This window comes from Myotis myotis, unplaced genomic scaffold, assembly GCF_014108235.1.
Source record: "Myotis myotis isolate mMyoMyo1 unplaced genomic scaffold, mMyoMyo1.p scaffold_m19_p_9, whole genome shotgun sequence".
Lineage (NCBI taxonomy): Eukaryota > Metazoa > Chordata > Mammalia > Chiroptera > Vespertilionidae > Myotis > Myotis myotis.
Window position 1 is genome coordinate 63538181 of NW_023416401.1, and position 17071 is coordinate 63555251.

The following is a 17071-nucleotide window of genomic DNA, read 5'->3' on the forward strand; positions in this document are numbered from 1 at the left end:
TGTTCAGTTATTATATAATGATGTCCTTTTCTGTCTCTGGTAATTGTCTTTGTCCTGAAGTCAACTTTATCTGATATTAAGATAGTCACTCCTGCTTTCCTTTGATTGTTTGCATGATACATCTTTTTTCATTCTCTTCCTTTCAGATGCCTTTAGATGTTTATATTTGAAGTGAGTTTCTTGCAATATACAGTCAGGCCGTGTCTTTTAATCCACTCTGCCAATAAGCTGTGCACTTACGTGTATTTTCATTATGTATATTAAACTCCAATGAATAAAAACAAAATTGTTTTCAGTTGATGCTGTATAAGAGGAGTTGGAGGTGGGGGGTGGGGGCGGGAGGGGAGGAACAGGGAGCAGGGAGATGAGGCACTATATCCCTGTGGTGATCTCAGATTGAAAATGTGAGAGGCAGAGACAGAGAGACCTCAGGGAACAGAGAGTACAACAGCCCAGCACTAGGCAGAGCTTACATAACAAAAGGCTACATAGCTGTCTTCGCACCATGTTACCTGCTAGTATTTGCCCCATTCCTGCCCTTGCAAGCTCTCCTCGAAATTGCAGGGGTGCAGGGAGCCTGGAAAATACATTTTGTGAGCCTCCTTGTAAGCTGGGTTACAGTTATATCTGCCAGTGGACTTCAGAGGTTGGAGATTAGAAAGTGGGAGGAAGAACTTCTTCTGCTCGTAGCTGTAGCCAAGGCAGGTGACCACAGTGATCATAGGTGGCCCCAGGTCGTTGTCACTGGAGCACCAACATCAGCAAAGCACAGGCTTACAGACGCCAGAACATGTGTCCTCAGCTTCCTGAATTCTAGGGGAAATTCCCTTCCCCTCTTTTTTTTCCATTCAATTCTTCCAACCCCTTGATATCCAATTTCCAGCACTACATTTTCCTCTGCTTCAAATACCTAGAGTGGGTTGTTTTCCTGGCCAAACACTGGCTGACACACAACTTCCCCTTCAATCTGAAACTAATCAAATCCTACCATTTGTACCACCACTTTCCAAAAATGGCTGGTGAAGGAAATTCAAATGCTCAGCTGTTCTATCCTTGGAGGTGTCCCTGTCCATATCTCCACACTTGGCCCATCTCCCATCTAAACTCCTAGAACCATCACCTTTATCGCAACCTCGACGGTGTGAGTCCCCGGGGACCTGCAGTGCTGTGTACTAGTATGTGACTCCCCTATCTGTGCTCCCACAGCAACCAGCCTCTACCTTGGCACACCTCACACTGTACTGAACAGTCCCATCCTTGACTGGGAGCCCCAGGTTTGGGGAGTGGGGAGGGGCACGGTCTAGCCTGGACTGCTTGCATACTTGGCACTGAGAAGGTGCTTCCAGAATGTTCCACAGCTCTGTATGGCACCAGCTGCAGAAGTTGATGGGTTGGTGAGTTGCCCTGCCAAACCCTAAGTTAAAAATAAAGGAACCCAGGTGGGGTCCTTTTTTCACTCTATTTTTCCAGAAATCCACTGATGAGCGTACGCAAGTGTGTGCAGGATAGGATGGGGTAAGACGGAGAGCTGAGGCCTGGCCCAGGCAGAGGATTTGGGACACAGAGTTCACAGAAAGACTGGCTGAGGGGCCACATAGCTTTAATGAGCCCGAGCACCTTTTCCCCACTTTGTCCCTCCCTCCCCACTCTTCGTCCCCCCTCCTTCAGTTCTGGACAGGTCCAGCCTGCCCAAGGCTCTGCAGCTGACCGGAAGTGCTAATCCTTCTGTCCCCTCAGCCTCTCCAGTCGCCTCCGGAGGTCTGGGGGCACCTTAGCCCCAGCTGCCAGCAGCTCTCGCAGTCTCTGCTTGGGAGTCTTGGTGAGGTGGAAATTGCAGGGGACAGGGCCCTCTTCAAAGGTGACCCGGCAGCTCCGTGTCACTGCGTGGTAACCTTCAGCACTGGCCGTCACCATATAGTCCCCTGGGGTCAGCAGGCGCCAGTAATCTCCGCCCCACGCTGAGAGGAGTGAAAAGCAAGATCAGGGTCCAGTGATCCTCAGCCTCTGACCCAGCCCAAAGCCCTCCCACGCCTCCACCATCCCCTCCCCGCCACACACACACCCGTGGTTACATCATGGTTGATCCCATCCACGGCGATGACAGCATCAGCAATCCCGAGCTCCGTGTCCTTGTCCCGCACAAATCCTGCAATGCCCATGCGCACCTGTGTGGGGAAAGCTTATCAAACCCTTTCCCTTCTGCATGAGACTGTGACCTTCAGTTCATTTTTCTGGCTGTTTCCCTGCAAACTTGATAAAGCTGGTATGTCTATGTTCCTAGGTGACAGACTCTGATAAAAATATCTCCTATTGATAAATTACACCGGGACTGGGAGAACTATAACTCCCTGGTAGGAAGGAGCATCATCGGGCTTCCCCATGTTCAATGACCCTGGTTATGAACTTGTCATTTTGGAACCCTTGGAAGCTATCCTTATGGAGTCATTGCAAGGGACATGAGTTCCTGTGGAATCTGAAGCATCTACACCACGGCACTTCCTGCACTGGCCTAATGGGAGTCATTTCTGAGAACAGCTCGGGAGCACGCTGTGGACCACAGCCTAGACTGCTGTGGGGTCCACTCCTACAGGCAAACAGTGTCTGACGCCGCCTCGCTGGCAAACTGTGCTTCCTGTTCTATAGCCCTCCACGCCAGCCTGCTGGCCCATGGCATCTTGTGAGTCAGAATGCGGGCTGCGGAACCTTGGATGGATGACCCCGGAGTGGGAGCTGCAACCTGAATGGAGAGCAGGTCAGTCGGGAGTGACGGGCTGGCTGGGGGTGAGGATTCGGGTCCCACCTGTTCCAGGTAGGTGAGCAGGGCCTCTTTGTTGTTCTCCCACTCCTGGGGCAGTTCATTCTCGTGCGGGAACTTGTCACAGGACAGTTCCACAGTGATCTCAAAGCAGTTGGTGTGTAGGTAACTGAAGTCATTCATGCCTAGAGGAACCACAGACACTGGAGCCCAAGGCGGCAGGCAGCCTGCCCTCCTGGTACCCTCCTCTGAGCGACACTCCCCAATGGGAAGTGACACCAGCATTGTGTGTGACAACAGATTCTGATTGGGACCACCCTCGGGCACATACTCCCAGGGACCGTGTGCCAGTCAGCCCCGTTGATGATGTTGCCATGTAAGGAGAAGTCCTGGTTGTGGCACGGTCGGCGATCCGGTTCCTGCATGGCCCAGTTGGTGCCAGCATAGACGGTGCTGAGCCAGCGAAACACAGGATCATCCGGGGTGGGTGTGAGTTCACGGGCAGCCCATGGGGTCCGAGTCATGTCAAATGGGTAGGACACCACGAGCTCGCCCCCGTGGAGGTTGGCACTCAGCACAAAGGGGATCCGCACCATCCACTCGATCACCGCCCGAGTTTCAGGAGCCACCTGGACAGGGGCAGGTCAGGACAGGTGGGAGTCAGAGACAAGGGTCCCCAAGGTGGCCCTCCACCACTGCCCCCAGAATACTCACAGTGGCGTTAGGCAGGGTGTAATAAGTGGGCAAGGGCAGGTGGTGGTTGGGGACAGTGTCGGGCATCAACCCGTCGTCCTCTGCTTCCCACAGTGGTGTGTTGAGGTCAGCAAAATTATGGTTAAGGTCAATGCCCTGCTGGTTCCAGCGGCCCTCTGCCCAGCCCACCAGCTCCGAACCCTGCAGGAATGGGGGCTTGGTCAGCCACGCAGGCTCCAAGCACCAGGGGAGAGGGAGCAGGGTGGCCCTCGGCCCAGGTGGCTTACCCGGCGGAAGGCAGTCTCATAGCCATCAGGGTTCATGGAGGGCAGCAGGTGAATGCGTGTCTCCTTGAGCAGCCGGGTCACCCGTGGGTTCCCTCTCAGGAACTCACGGCACAGGAACTGCATCAGGAGCAGGAGCAACTCCCGCCCCAGGGCCTCATTTCCGTGCATGCCAGCCACATAGCGCACCTCAGGCTCTCCTGGGAACACACAGGGGCTCACGGCCGGCTCGTGCCCAGAGCCCTACCGGCGCCTACCTCTCCCACCCCACCTGCCAGTACCCAGCTCGTGCTCCCCAGGATGGTCCGACATTTCCATCACATACAGCTTCAGACCCTGGTAGCTCTTCCCGATGCTGTAGACGCGGGTGATGTTGGGGCATTGCTCATTCACCTGCTTCATCAGCTGGGGAGGGGGGGGGGGGAGTAAAGTGTGATGTGTGAGACCCAGGGGTCAGGTCCCATGTGGCCATGGAAGAACTTAAAAAAGCCAGTGGCAAATGGGGACCCCATGGCACAGTATAGGCGGGGAGCAGCAGAAGTGAAGAAAGGCTCAGACAGGGAAAGGGCTGTAACAAGGGAATTTGGAGCAGAGTTTACGAGTCAACAGGAAAGAAAGGTGAGACAGCGAGGGTGGGAGAGGGGACATGAGGGTAGTCACAGCAGGTTATGCTCTGGTGAGAAGGGGACCTGAGGCAGGCAGCTCCTCCCTCCTGGTCACAGGGGTTAAGTCTGACCTTCCTCATGGCCTTATAATTATGATGCCGGAAATCCAGAGGGTCAGAGGATGCCAGTGCAGGGGTCTCAGGGAATGGATCGCTAGGATCTGGTGAAGGGCAAGTTCATGGCTAAAGGTAAGTTCACAGTGAAGGGTGCATCCTGCCCACCCAGCCCCTGTCCGACTGCCCACCTGAAACCGGGCAGGCCAGGATCTCAGCTCGGAGGCAAGATGCGCCTCCCTGGAGCCAGGTCCGGGGCAGCAGGCGGATGAAGCGGGCCACCTGGGGCTCGGGCAGGAGGTTCAGCACTGGCGACTCTGGGTCCGAATTGGCAGGAAATACCTGGGGGTGTCAGGTACTTTGATGGGGCTGCTCGAACCCCAGCAACCCAGCCCAGGACCCAAACTCCCCATCAGGCCCACCCTGGTGGACTCGGGTAAAAATTTGCACTTGGCATCCTGCCAAAGGGCAGCCCTGGGCAGCCATGCTTTCTGGCTGGCTCACAGCTCATTAGACAAATATGGCCACATGACTCAGAAGCAGCCAAACCTAAAACCAGCCAGGAACCCACACAATAGCCCGACGTATAAAAGGGTCCATGAGATGGGGAGGTGAGAGGTGATGCAAGAACCAGAGACCCATCGCCTCAAGGGGTGTTCCAGCAGGAAGCCATGGCATGAAGTGGCACCCACCCCATGGAAGAAGTATTTGGGGAGAATACGGGCATGTTCCAAAGCAGCCTGGCTCCTGAGGTTGCCTGCTTGGTGCCACTCATCCTGAACCCCTTTCTCCTGGAATGCCCCAGTGGGAATCTGTTCCTTGTCCCCAGGCCAGCCCCACGCCAGCCCAGCACCCTAAAATGGGCTGGGTGCCCAACTCTCAGCTCAGAGGGCCCAAGCCACATGGCACTACGCACCGCATCCATGCCAGTGCTGCGGTTCCTACTCCCCCACCAGGTCCGACTGTCATTGCTGAACTGGACCTTGTATGAGGTGACCCAGTCGTACCTGGCGGGAGGGGTGGGGAGAGATCATCGGTGGCCCTTAGGACTCCCGCCCAGCCCATGAATCCCTGGCCTGGGGCTAGCCCACCTCACCTCCAGATAGAGTTCCTGCCCTGGGTGATAATGCCTGAGAAGCGGACAGGGTGCCTAGCGTCCACCTGAAGCCACGGCTCAGCATCCTGCTCCTCAGCACACCAGGCCCCATCATACAGATCGCCATCCTCTAGGCCTGACTGTGGGCATAGAAAATGGTGATCAGGCCCAGGTGGGCAGGGTGGGGTGGACTAGAATTGAGGGGGAGGGCAGGAAAGAAGGGTCTAGGGGTTGCCTTGCTCTGAGCAAGGTGCTGACCTGAATATTGAGCCGTCCTCGGTGTGGTCCAAGACCAACGGACTGGCTGCTGGATGCCTCAAGCTGGTTATCTGAGACTCGAAGGGACTCCAGGCCCAAAGGTGGACAGCCTGGGGGCAGGGACAGAGCAGTGGCACAGGACGAGAGAGAGATGTTCATGGCATGTGGGAAGCTGGGTCTAAGCTGGTGCAGCTAGGGGCATGCCTATGTTGGTGAGGTGGTTACGTTAGTGCCTAGGTGCCCCAGGGGCTGCAAATCTGGGCAGGGCCCCTGGAGGGACAGTACCTGGTTCTTGCACCTCAGGAAGATCAATGGTCCCTGCAGGGCTAGTGGTCACGGGAGGCCTGGCAGTCACCAGGGGACTGGGGCTACTTAGCTTCTTTCGTTTCTTCACAATGACCTTTTTCCTCTTGATGACACGAATCCGGACATGCTGTCGTGAGGCCCCTGGGGACCAAGGAGAACAGCACGGGGGAAGGGAAGAATGGCATGAAATTCCAGGTGGAGAGGCTGCCATCCCAAGAAGGCCTGCACGCCACAGCAGGTTCCACCACAGGCATCTACGGAGCTGAGCACGACTGAAAGGCCTGCACAGTCTGATCCCAACCTGCCTCTCCAGCCGCTCCCTTGGCTCCTTCTCCTTCCCGATGTGACCACATGCTTGGCCGGCCTCCCCTGACCCCCTCCCATGGAGAGCGACACCCAGCCACTAGGAACTATGTGGCAGCTCCAAAGAGCTGAGTGTGGTTCTTTACCTCTAGACCAGCGGTTCTCAACCTGTGGGTTGAACGACCCTTTCACAGGGGTCGCCTAAATACATCCTACATATCAGATATTTACATTACGATTCATAACAGTAGCAAAATTACAGTTATGAAGTAGCAATGAAAATAATTGTATGGTTGGGGGTCCCCACAACATGAGGAACTGTATTAAAGGGTTGCGGCATTAGGAAGGTTGAGAACCACTGCTCTAGACCTTTGCACTGGCTGTCCCCTCCCCAGCATACCACCCACCACCACCTCTGATTTTATTGCCTAATTCCCATCCTTCCTTCACATCTCAGATGCCCTTTGAGGAGCCCTCCTTAGCTCCAGACTCGGTCTCCAAAAGCCCCCGTGCCACCTCCATCACTGCATCTGCCCTCTGGGCGGCGATATTCTGTCCTCAAAACCATGCCTGCCTGGTGCTCAGGCCTCCCAGGGCTGGACCTGTGTCCCGCTTGCCCTTCAGCACAGGGCCTTACAGGGCAGGTGCCACTAGCTCCCCACGCACTCAAGCTCCACAGGGACCTCCAGGAAACGCCGTACATTTTAATGTCTGGTGCCCTGTGCCTTTGCACACGCAGTGTCCTTCTTGGCTGCGCCGCCTGCCCCCTTCAGCAAATCCTGATTCAGAGATGCCCACTCTTTGTGAGCAACAACCCAACTCCACATGCCTCCTCTGAGAAGCCCTCCTTGACTGCCATCCCCTTGCCTTTCTCCTCTATGCTCCCACATCTGGAGGTCAGGCGGCCTGCCTCTGCCCCTGCCCCATTCCTCCAGACAGCCTCAGCAGAGTTCTCGCCCCCGCAGTCTCTTGTTCCTTCTTTCTAGCTCCTGTCCCCCAAATCGCTCCTGCACACACAGTCCTGCTCTGAATCTTTTAGTGTCAGTGCCTTTGTCAGCACCTCTTTCTCCCCTTCTCCTGACTCTGGTCTCAGCTTCCTTATCTATGAAAAGGAAGGTCTGGGGCTGCAAGAGGCAGCATCCCACTGGCTCCGGTCCCAGGACTGCTGACTGGGTCTGGCCGGGAACTGGGGCTGCTGAGTCAGCATCTATTGCACCGGTCGGAAAGTGTGTGTGTGTGTGTGTGTGTGTGTGTGTGTGTGTGTGTGTGTGCTGGGGAAGGGTCGTCGCCCGGAGGACTGGGGTGTGGGGGCAACCCACCTGTGGGAGAGGCGGGCCCTGCGGGAGAGCCACCGTTCTTCTTCCCCGAGGGCGGCTGCGCCGGGCTGCTGGGTAGGGCTGAGCTAGAGATCCGGGCCTCAGTGGTCCTGGGTGGCGCAAGGCCCAGCACGGAGGCGCCGGGCGCCCCCAGACCCTGACGGACGGCAGGCGCGAAGGTGGCCACGGTGAGCAGGAGAGCCCACATGGCGAGGTCCAGAGGTGCGGAGGCGCTGGACCGCGGCGGTGGGTGGGTTGTCTTTTCCTGCCCGCTGCCCCAGAGCCCCCCGCCCCTTCCTGCCGCCGCCACACGCCCCCTGAGCCTCCGGCCCGCCCACAGCCCGCTCACTGGCCCGGGACCCCGAGGAGGAGGGGGAGGGAGGGCGGGGCGGAACGTGCGGGGCGGACCCCCGACGGGCAGCGGATGTCTCGGCTCTCACCGACCGCGCCCCTCCCGCTCCCGCCTCCCTCGAGCGCTGCCCGACACCGTCTGCAAAGCCCCTCGGCAACCTCGGTTTCACTGCGAGGCTCCTCCCCTCACGAGGCACCTACGAGGTGCCGCGCACCGTTCCAGATGCTGTACGCGTGGCCTCTCAGTCCAACCTCATCCTCCAAACCGGTCAACCGAGGCGCACAGCGGCCGCTGCCTTAGCCAAGACAGCGAAGCTCCGAGCTTCGGAGGAGGAAACTACAACCCCAGAGGGAAATCCGTCTAGACTCAGAGCCAGAGGCCGCCTGCCGTGGAAGAGTGAGGGGACACTGAGACGGGGCGGGGGGGTGGGAGGAGGGCTGGCCCTCTAGGAATCCTTCTGACCGACAGCCCGAGGGGCCCACCAGAGGCGGCGCCTCCCGGCACCACCGCACCCCCACCCCGGCCCCGCCCCCCCTCTCGCCTTTCCCTCCCTTCGCCTCCTCCTCTGCTCGCCCGGCTGCCACGTTCTGGTGTTATGTAATCCTAGCAGAGAAGCCCGAGCGGATACCCACGGGGCTGGGGCCCGGGATGGATGGGTCCAGGTTTACTGGGCGTCCTGCCCTCTCGCCTTCCTCGCAGCCCTTGCCTCAATTCTCCTCCCCCGGCCCGCACCTCGCAGCCTCGGGTGCCCAGCCGCTGGAATACCCGCATCCTTGGATTCCAGAGCGCAGGACCCTGCTCATCCCCGCCCCCCCTCCTCCCCGCCCCTCGAAGACCCTATTGACTCTCCCACGCCAGGGCTGCCTTCCCAGAAGGAAGGAAATGCGTCCGCTGTGCGCCTCTGGCCGACGCTTTGCCCTTGCAAGGAGCCGGCAGAGAGAGACTGCTATGCCCACGGGGAAGGGATGCCCAGAGGTGGCCAGGAATCTAACGGAGGACGAAGGGCTCCGAGCAGATATTTTTGGCAGGGCCACTATCTATCTAAGCAGTTCGAATCGCCCAAAGGCAGCGTCTCAGCACCGTTCTGGTGGCTCTATCTGCAGGATCTCTAGAAGGAAATAGCGTCCCGCATTCCTGGAACTGAGGACACCACCAGCCCAGTCCACTTCATATAGGGGAGTCCTGGAGCTCCCCAGGCATCTGGTCCACCCACCCGCGCTGGGTAGGCGCCCTGTTGGGGACGGCCAGAGCATCACCAGGTGTCAGACCGGTGGGGTCAAACCGGGCCTGGGTTCAGCAGACTCGGTACAGAACTTGAGTTCTGGCTAGGAAAGAATTCAGATCCAAGACTCAAACTGTAAGAGAACATTTATTTGGGAAATCACAGAGGTAGGAGAAGTAATTCATAGAAGAGATGGGCTTAGGAAATAAGTTATAGAGGTAAAGGAGAGGCCCTTGGGGCTAAGAAGTGAGGAAGGTAAAGGGGCGTGGCCTGGAGGCGTGGGGAGGAGAAAGGGGAGGGGATAGGCACTGGCCTGCTCCTGGGAGGGAGAGCGCACTGGGTCCTCAGTCCGAAGGGTTTTAAGGGTGGAGATTTGAGGGGAGGTCCCGGGGGGATGATCTCAATAGAATATTCAGCTGCTTTCCACGTGTGTCCTTTCAGGGTCCGGGTCTCCACTGATTGATTGGTTGTCTGGGCAGGGGGTCATTCTTTATTCAGTGCAGCTGGTTCTGAGGTCAGCGGTGGTGTGGCCTTGCTTGTCTGGTTTTGCTGCTTTTCTGGGCCTGAAGCTGAAATACAACTGAGACCTAGATGCCATCCCTAAGGAGAAAAAGTCACCCCGCCGACAAGGTCCCACACTACAATTATCCTTTGCTAGGCACTCAGGGCGTCCTGCCCTGGTACCTTCTGTACCTGGCCCCTCAGCCTTGCTCTGCTCATGTCTGTCTAACTACCTACCACAGCCCGAAAGGGAGTAACCTGGACAGGACCCACCGTGGAGTGCCCTGCCTGGACGGCACTGCCAAGGCCCCAGACACCAGAGGGGCACTTAGAAAAACTCAAGGTAGGTGCTCCAAGCCAAGGCTCCTTGAAGTGCAACCAGATCAGAGGCAGAAGGATGGTACTACAGGCCACGGCTTAGTGGGAGTGGGGGTGGGAGATGGAAGGCTGGGACAGGCTCCTATAGAGAAGCAGGTCTGAACAAAGCCCAATCTGTCCACTTTCCTGTCTCTGGCACCCACCCCCTCCAAGTTGGTCCCCATACAGCAGCCTAATCCTGTCAAGTTCTTCATGGCTTAAGTCCCTACTGGGCTCACCTGCAAGGCCCTTCATCACAAGGTTCTGCGCCCACACCTTTCCCACCTCATCTCCCCATGCTCACCCCCTGGCTCACATCCCACCAAACACACAGGCTTTCCAGCTATTTCTCCAATGCACCAGCCCATCCAGCCATGGGACCTTCGCATTATCTCACCTCCTTTTTCAGATCTGCATCCTCATCATCCAGATGGCCTTTCAGTGTCACCTACCTCCTAAGGCCTTCCCTGACCATTCCGATGGAATGAGCTTCCTCCTCTACACACACACTCTGCTCTCACCCTTTTTTATTACGTTGTCTTCAAGGCACTTCACATGACTGAGATTATCTTGTTTAATTTGTTATATGTTCACTGTTAGGTCTCTCCTCCCCTGTAGCCAGAAGTAAGCAACCCTCCAAGAAAGCCTTTTTTTTTTTAAAATCCTCACTTAAGGATATTTTTTCTATTGATTTTTAGAGAAAGTGGAAGGGAGAGGGAGAGACAGAGAGAGAAACATCAATGTGAGAGAGACCCATCGATTGGTTGCCTCCCACACACTCCCTGACCAGGGCCGGGGATTGAGCCTGCAACCACGGTACATGCCCTTGACTAGAATCGAACCTGGGACCCTTAAGTCTGCGGGCAGACACTCTATCCACTGAGCCAAACTGGCTAGGGTCAAGAAAGTCTTTTGCACCCAAATGTTCACTGCACCTCAGGGCCTAGAAAAGTGCCTGGTCCCTAGTCAGTGATCAAAATATTTGTATAATATATTCAAGGTTAGAGAGAAACAAGAAAAGCTGGAGGGTCTGGCTGGTGTGACTCAGTGGTTGAGCGTGGACTCAGGAACCAAGAGGTCGCTGGTTTGATTCCCGTCAGGGCACATGCCTGGTGGAGGGAGTGCAAGAGCAGCCAATCAATGACTTCCTCTCTCATCGATGATTCTATCTCTCTATCCCTCTTCCTTATTCTCTAAAAAATCAATAAAAATAATAAGAGCAGAAGGGAAGTTGACCCTTCCCAACAGTACCAGGTTTTGTGGGACAGGAGATGTCAGGCCATGAACCGGGACACCTGCCCCCACAAAGGGACTGGCAGGATAGGGCATGCTGGCCACTTCCCACCATTCCCTTAGCTGCTGGGATTTGCAGGATATTCATACCTTTTGTGTCCTGTGTACCTCTTCTTACCCCTCTTACCCCTTTGTGCCCCTTGTCTCTCTGCCTTGTCTATTGCGACCTTTAGGGCCTCTTTACATCCCTCTAAGCCTCAACACCTCCTCATGCCCCTTTATAACTTCATCCCCTTACACTCCACTGTGTTCCCAGCCAGGCTACATACTGCCTTTGGCCCTTGCCAGTGGGTCTCTGGGGCTGCAAAGCCACCAAGCCTGGAAGCAGGTTCTGGAGGTAGCAACTCCTAGGCTACAGGTTTGCACCCAAGTGAAACTGGACCCCCCAAATCAAGGCCGTTACTGCCTGTCACTACTGAGCCAATAAGCAGAGACAAGGCTGAACCATTTAGGAGTGTTGATTTCAAATTGCCAGCAATACGGAATGAGCAGTGGGCTCCATGCCCTAGAAATTAAAAAAGCACTCCCTCCTTCCTTCTGCCAGCTGGCTGATTATATAGGGGTGAGGGAAAAGAGCTCTTTGTAGCTGGGAGGGCAACCGGGTCAAGGGAGCTTTAGGGTCTGCAGTCTGTGTGTCTGCCCTCAGGAAATGGAAGTCCGATAAAAAGGTGGCTTCAGCTCAGCCCGATCCTGGGACCAGAGAATGGTCAGCATTCCTGAGGCAAACTCCCGGAGGGGGCCAGGGTCCCGGCACAGCAGCCAAGTTAAAGCATGTCCTGTCCTCGGTTTGCTCTCAAAATGTATTTTCTTTTCTGAATAATGGACCCATCTGGGCTTCTTCAAGGTCACCTTATTTTTGCAGCCCTGTTTTTTCTTCTTGCAACACATCCTCCAGTTCCCCAGGGTCTGTCAGAAACCCTCTTGGCTTTGGTTAGCAGGTGAATAATCTTTAAACAACTGTGGTTCTATTCCGATTTAAGTGCCCTTCTTCCCATCACAAGTACTTGCACAGCCAGATCGCTAGCCCCAGGAGCCAGGGAGAGAATCTTCTGTAGCCTCACAAGGGCTACTTTACAAGCACAACAGAGCCAGACTGGGTGGGAACACCTGCCTAAAGGGATCCTGGTTCAAGGGATGGGCTGGGAATTGCCTGCCAGCATTGCCTGCCGCTAGTGTGGTCGGGTGGCTGGACGTGGAGAGGGTAAATGACTTGGAGCCACACTGGTTTAATTTCACATCCGGTTTCTGCCGTTTACTTGTTCAGGTATCCTTGAATAGTAATTTCACCTCTTTGAGCCACAGTTTTCTCATCTGTAAAATTGGAATGATAATATTTTCTTCCCAGGGCCGTGATGATAAAGTGAGATAGTAAGTGGCTCTAGGAACTGGTTCTAGGAACCCTGACATTAACCAGATGAATTAAAGATGGAGAAAACAGCTTAACACAGTCTCCTTGCTCCCACACACATGGATGTAATAAAACAATATTAAGAAAAGAAAGGAGGTTACATATTTGGCTGCACAAATAGAAAAGTCTTGAAATCTACTGCCTACTTGTGTCTCCTAATCTCCTGTCCTGGTGCTGAGGAGAACTCACTGCCCACTAGGTACCCCCCAACCCCATGGTGCACGTGAGCATTAATGGGGACTCCGGTGGCACCTAGATGCACAAGAGGCACTTTCCCACATGCCCATCCTTCCCTCACCACCACCTCCCCAGCTCTCTCTTTCATATATCAATGCCTTGGAGAGCCTTGCTCCTCAAAGTGTGGCCAAGGACCAACAGCATGGGCATCTCCTGGGAGCCTCTTAGAAATGCAGAATCCCTCCCCAGACCTACAGATCAGAACTTGCATTTTAACAGGACTCAGCCCCAGGACAGTCATGTTCATATTAAAGGCTGAGAAGCCCTAGGTGGAGATTTAGGGCACCTGCCCTTAAAATGCATGAGATTCACAACTTCCTGAGTTTGATGTTGCCACTGAAAATGTTAACTCAAGCCGCAAGAATACATCCACATAACATTAGGAAATCAGCCCTAACCGGTTTGGCTCAGTGGATAGAGCGTCGGCCTGCGGACTCAAGGGTCCCAGGTTCGATTCTGGTTAAGGGCATGTACCTTGGTTGCAGGCACATACCCATTAAGGAATGTGCAGGAGGCAGCTGATCAATGTTTCTCTCTATTCCTCTCCCTTCCTCTCTGTAAAAAATCAATAAAATACATTTAAAAAAACAAAACATTAGGAAATCAGTTTCATTCACCATGGGAGGTTGTACTTCTGACCTCCACAATGTGAGCTATATTAGTTTTTCATTTTTTAGCAAAAATTATTTTTATCAAAATGATTTATAATAGTTTTAGAGGCAACTCACATTTAGGCTTGTAATAGAAGACGTTTTTATGCTTCTCCGTTCCCAAGTCAACCACTTTAAATTCTATTATTTTTCCTTGTATTGACCTCTATTCTTCTATTGCTATTTCTTGATTTTTCTATGGTTAGATGTTATCTGTGGGTTTCTTGCTATGGAATTAATCTCTTTCCTCCCACCCTCCCACCCATACGCATCCAAATACATAAACATACGTTTCCCCTCCTTCCATTTTCCCAAAAGAGCCAAATCACTGAAGTCAATATGCAGAGCTTATGTTATGAACATGTAAATGTTATTGTTCAACCTTTTGTGTTCCCTGGAGTTATTAATTACTTTGTTTTATCATTTGCTTGGTTTTCTGGGCACCAATTGTAAATTCAATCTCAATGTTTCCAACAGAACTGAACATTTATTTTGAATATGTCCAAAACCAGATAATTTCATTTTCTTCCGGAAACATCCCTCTTTGAACATCTACCTTTTGATTCCAGGCTGGGTTCTTTCTTTCTTCCTTTTTAAATAGTTTATTGATTTTTAGAGAGAGAGGAAGGGAGAGGGGGAGAGAGAGAGAGAGAGAGAGAGAGAGAGAGAGAGAAACATTGATGTGAGAGCACAACATCTATCAGCTATCCTGGGGATTGAGCCCACAACTCGGGCATGTTCCTTTGACCAGAATCAAGTGGTCAACACATGGGATGAAGCCCAACCAATTGAGCCACATCGGCCAGGGTGCTTTCTTTCTTTACCTGGGAGCACAGCTGACATACCAGGCCTTGCTCATCATTCTTCTTCTGTGTTTAGCCTCATTTATTTATTTTTATTTTTTTGTTAATCCTCACCTAAGGATTTTTTTTTTTTTTTTTTTTTTTTTTTTTTTAGAGAGAGAGTGGAAAGGAGGGATGGGGAGGGGGTAAAAGAGAGAGAGAGAGAAAGAAACATTGATGTGAGAGAGACACATAGATTGGTTGCCTCCCGCACATGCCCTGACCTGTCCAGGGATGAACTTGCAACCCAGGTACATGCCCTTGACTGGGAATGGAACCCGAGACCCTTGGTATGCAGGCCAATGCTCTGACCACTTAGCAGCTCCAGCCAGGGTTTAGCCTCATTTCTTAAAATTCCATACTATCCTCTTTCTAGTTTAATTCCTGTTTTTCTGAAGTACACACTCTAGTAACTTTCTAAGAAAAAGTATATGCAAAATCAAATTGCCGAGACCTTGTATGGCTTTAAATGTCTTTATTCTGCTTTCACACTTGAAATCATATGAACAGATACATGTTTCTAGGTTGAAAATCATTTTCCCTTGAAATTTTGTGGATATTGCTTTATTTCCCTGGGAAGAGCCATACCAAAGGCAATCACCAAATGGTCCCGAGGGCTGGTGGCCTTGGCTCCATGGATTGTTGAGCTCATCGCCTTCAAAGATGTCAAGGCCACCACCTTGAGTCTTTGGACAGGGCCCGGTGGAGGCAAATATGCAGCCTGATTCTCTGTCTCCTCCTCTCCTAGGGGCTGTATGGCCACTGTTTCCCTTACCCCACTCCCTTCAGTTTTCCTTCAAAGTATACTATGTAGACAAAATTAAGTTCTCTCAATTACAACCTATTTCCATTCTTGCCTCTCAGGTCACTAAACTAGGATGTGTTGGAACCATCACGCAATCACACATCATCAATGGAAGTAGGTTTCTTTCCTAAGTGACCAATCCCTTTATTACGTGTTCATTTTCCTTAATTGCATTCTCAGAGAGTGACTCTAACATCCAGTTTGGGAGTTACTATGTTGTAGCCCTCTATGCCATTTCTGGAGTCCCAGTATCCGGAACACCTACACACCATAGTACTTACATGCTTAACAGCTGACTCTTGCCCCACTCCCATGTCGCAGGTCACATGGGAGCTCAGCCTTGGAAAGCCTCTGCTTCCTTCCTGACAGAATCTCTGCCTTCCAGGGCTGCAGTCCTGAAAAATCCCCCACAAGGGCCCACAGGCATCACCCTGCTCTCAGGGCAGAGAGCAGTGGACGGGAAGATTGAATGACTTGTCCCTGGACACAGCTCCGAGCCCCTTCCCTTTGGTCAGCCACCCATGTAGTGATGGGGTTAGAATGCCTTCTTGGCAGCTCAGATCCCTATGGAAGGGCCCTAGGGCAGAGAGATAGCAGAAGCATCATGGGAGGGCCCTATGGCAGAGAGATAGCAGAAGCACGAGGTCGAGGGCGAGTCCTAGTTCTCAGAAAGAACTGACCTCTGGCTGAGCCCCGCCTGAGCCACCAGCTGCTTGTGAGGCCAGAACCAGCAGCAGCCCCTCCCTACGACAGAGCCCCACCTGGCAAGAGGTCACAATGTCCCAGCTGCCCAGTCCCAGAATGGCAGACCAAAGTGGCAGGAGGTGAGGAGGATTGGTGGGTGGGTGAGTGGGTGGGTGGGGAGGGGGAGATTCCCAAGGAGCCCAATTCCCCACTCCCTGAGCTCATCCTTGCTTGTCTGTCTGCCATCCCCTCCCACACACTTCCATCACTACCTCCAGGACAGCCCCTTCCTATAACCTCCCCCTCCCTCCATGACCCAGCTCTGTTACCCGGGCCTGAAGTCCTTGCTTATCCTATCCCTGTCTCTCCCAGGGGCCTGGGTGCTGGGGAGGGATTGGGTAGTTCAATGGATCCATGTGTGTTCTTCTGGGGCCCTAGCCCCGCCCAGCTCCTGGACAGTGTCCTAGGGCTGGGAGCACTGGGGTTGACAATTCGGGCAGTCTTTTCCATGGCTGGCCCAGCCTTGCTGCTGCTGCTGCTGCTGGTCAGCTTCCTGGCCTTCGACCTGCTCCACAGGTAAATGGGCAGCAGCCTGGCAGGTGGGCAGGTGCAGGCAAGCAAGCAAGTGGTCAGCCTCCCGAATCCCAGCTGCTACCCTCTCTCTCCACAGGCCCACAAGTCCCACCCGGCCACAGCACACACTTCTCACAGGAGGCCAAAGTCAAGGGGCTGGTGAGGGCCCAAGACAGCAGGAGGCTCTACTCCTGCAGACAGTGGCGATCACAGGACGACTCAGCCTCCAGGAGGCTCTCCTCCTACTGCTCCTGGGCCTGGAGCTGCTCTTGGGAGCCCGAGGCATGCCCTTGGCCCTGCTTGGCCTGGCTTTCTGCCTCTATCCTTGGGCCTGACTGCCCTCCAGAAATACACTGGCCATGCTGCTTCCCCAGGCTTCCTTTCCTCCATTATGGGCTGGGCAGGTGGGAGGGTACAC

General features: G+C 54.0%; 2 protein-coding genes across 2 annotated transcripts; one reads left to right on the forward strand and one right to left on the reverse strand.

The window, feature by feature from the left end:
* Positions 1-1647: 1647 nt before the first annotated feature.
* CPXM1 (carboxypeptidase X, M14 family member 1) lies at positions 1648-7991 on the reverse strand. Its single transcript, XM_036323781.1, has 14 exons — positions 7733-7991; positions 6090-6251; positions 5805-5914; positions 5547-5686; positions 5367-5457; positions 4642-4792; positions 4469-4557; positions 4014-4137; positions 3736-3932; positions 3470-3649; positions 3087-3384; positions 2801-2940; positions 2063-2165; positions 1648-1958 (listed from the first exon to the last, which is right to left on the reverse strand). Exons 1-14 carry the CDS (start codon positions 7935-7937, stop codon positions 1717-1719), a joined length of 2232 nt encoding a protein of 743 aa, XP_036179674.1. The 5' UTR covers positions 7938-7991; the 3' UTR covers positions 1648-1716.
* On the forward strand, positions 7936-16988 carry CUNH20orf141 (chromosome unknown C20orf141 homolog). Its single transcript, XM_036320960.1, has 3 exons — positions 7936-7975; positions 16401-16656; positions 16751-16988. The coding sequence occupies exons 1-3, from the start codon at positions 7936-7938 to the stop codon at positions 16986-16988; spliced, it is 534 nt and encodes a 177-aa protein (XP_036176853.1).
* The last annotated feature ends 83 nt before the right edge of the window (positions 16989-17071 follow it).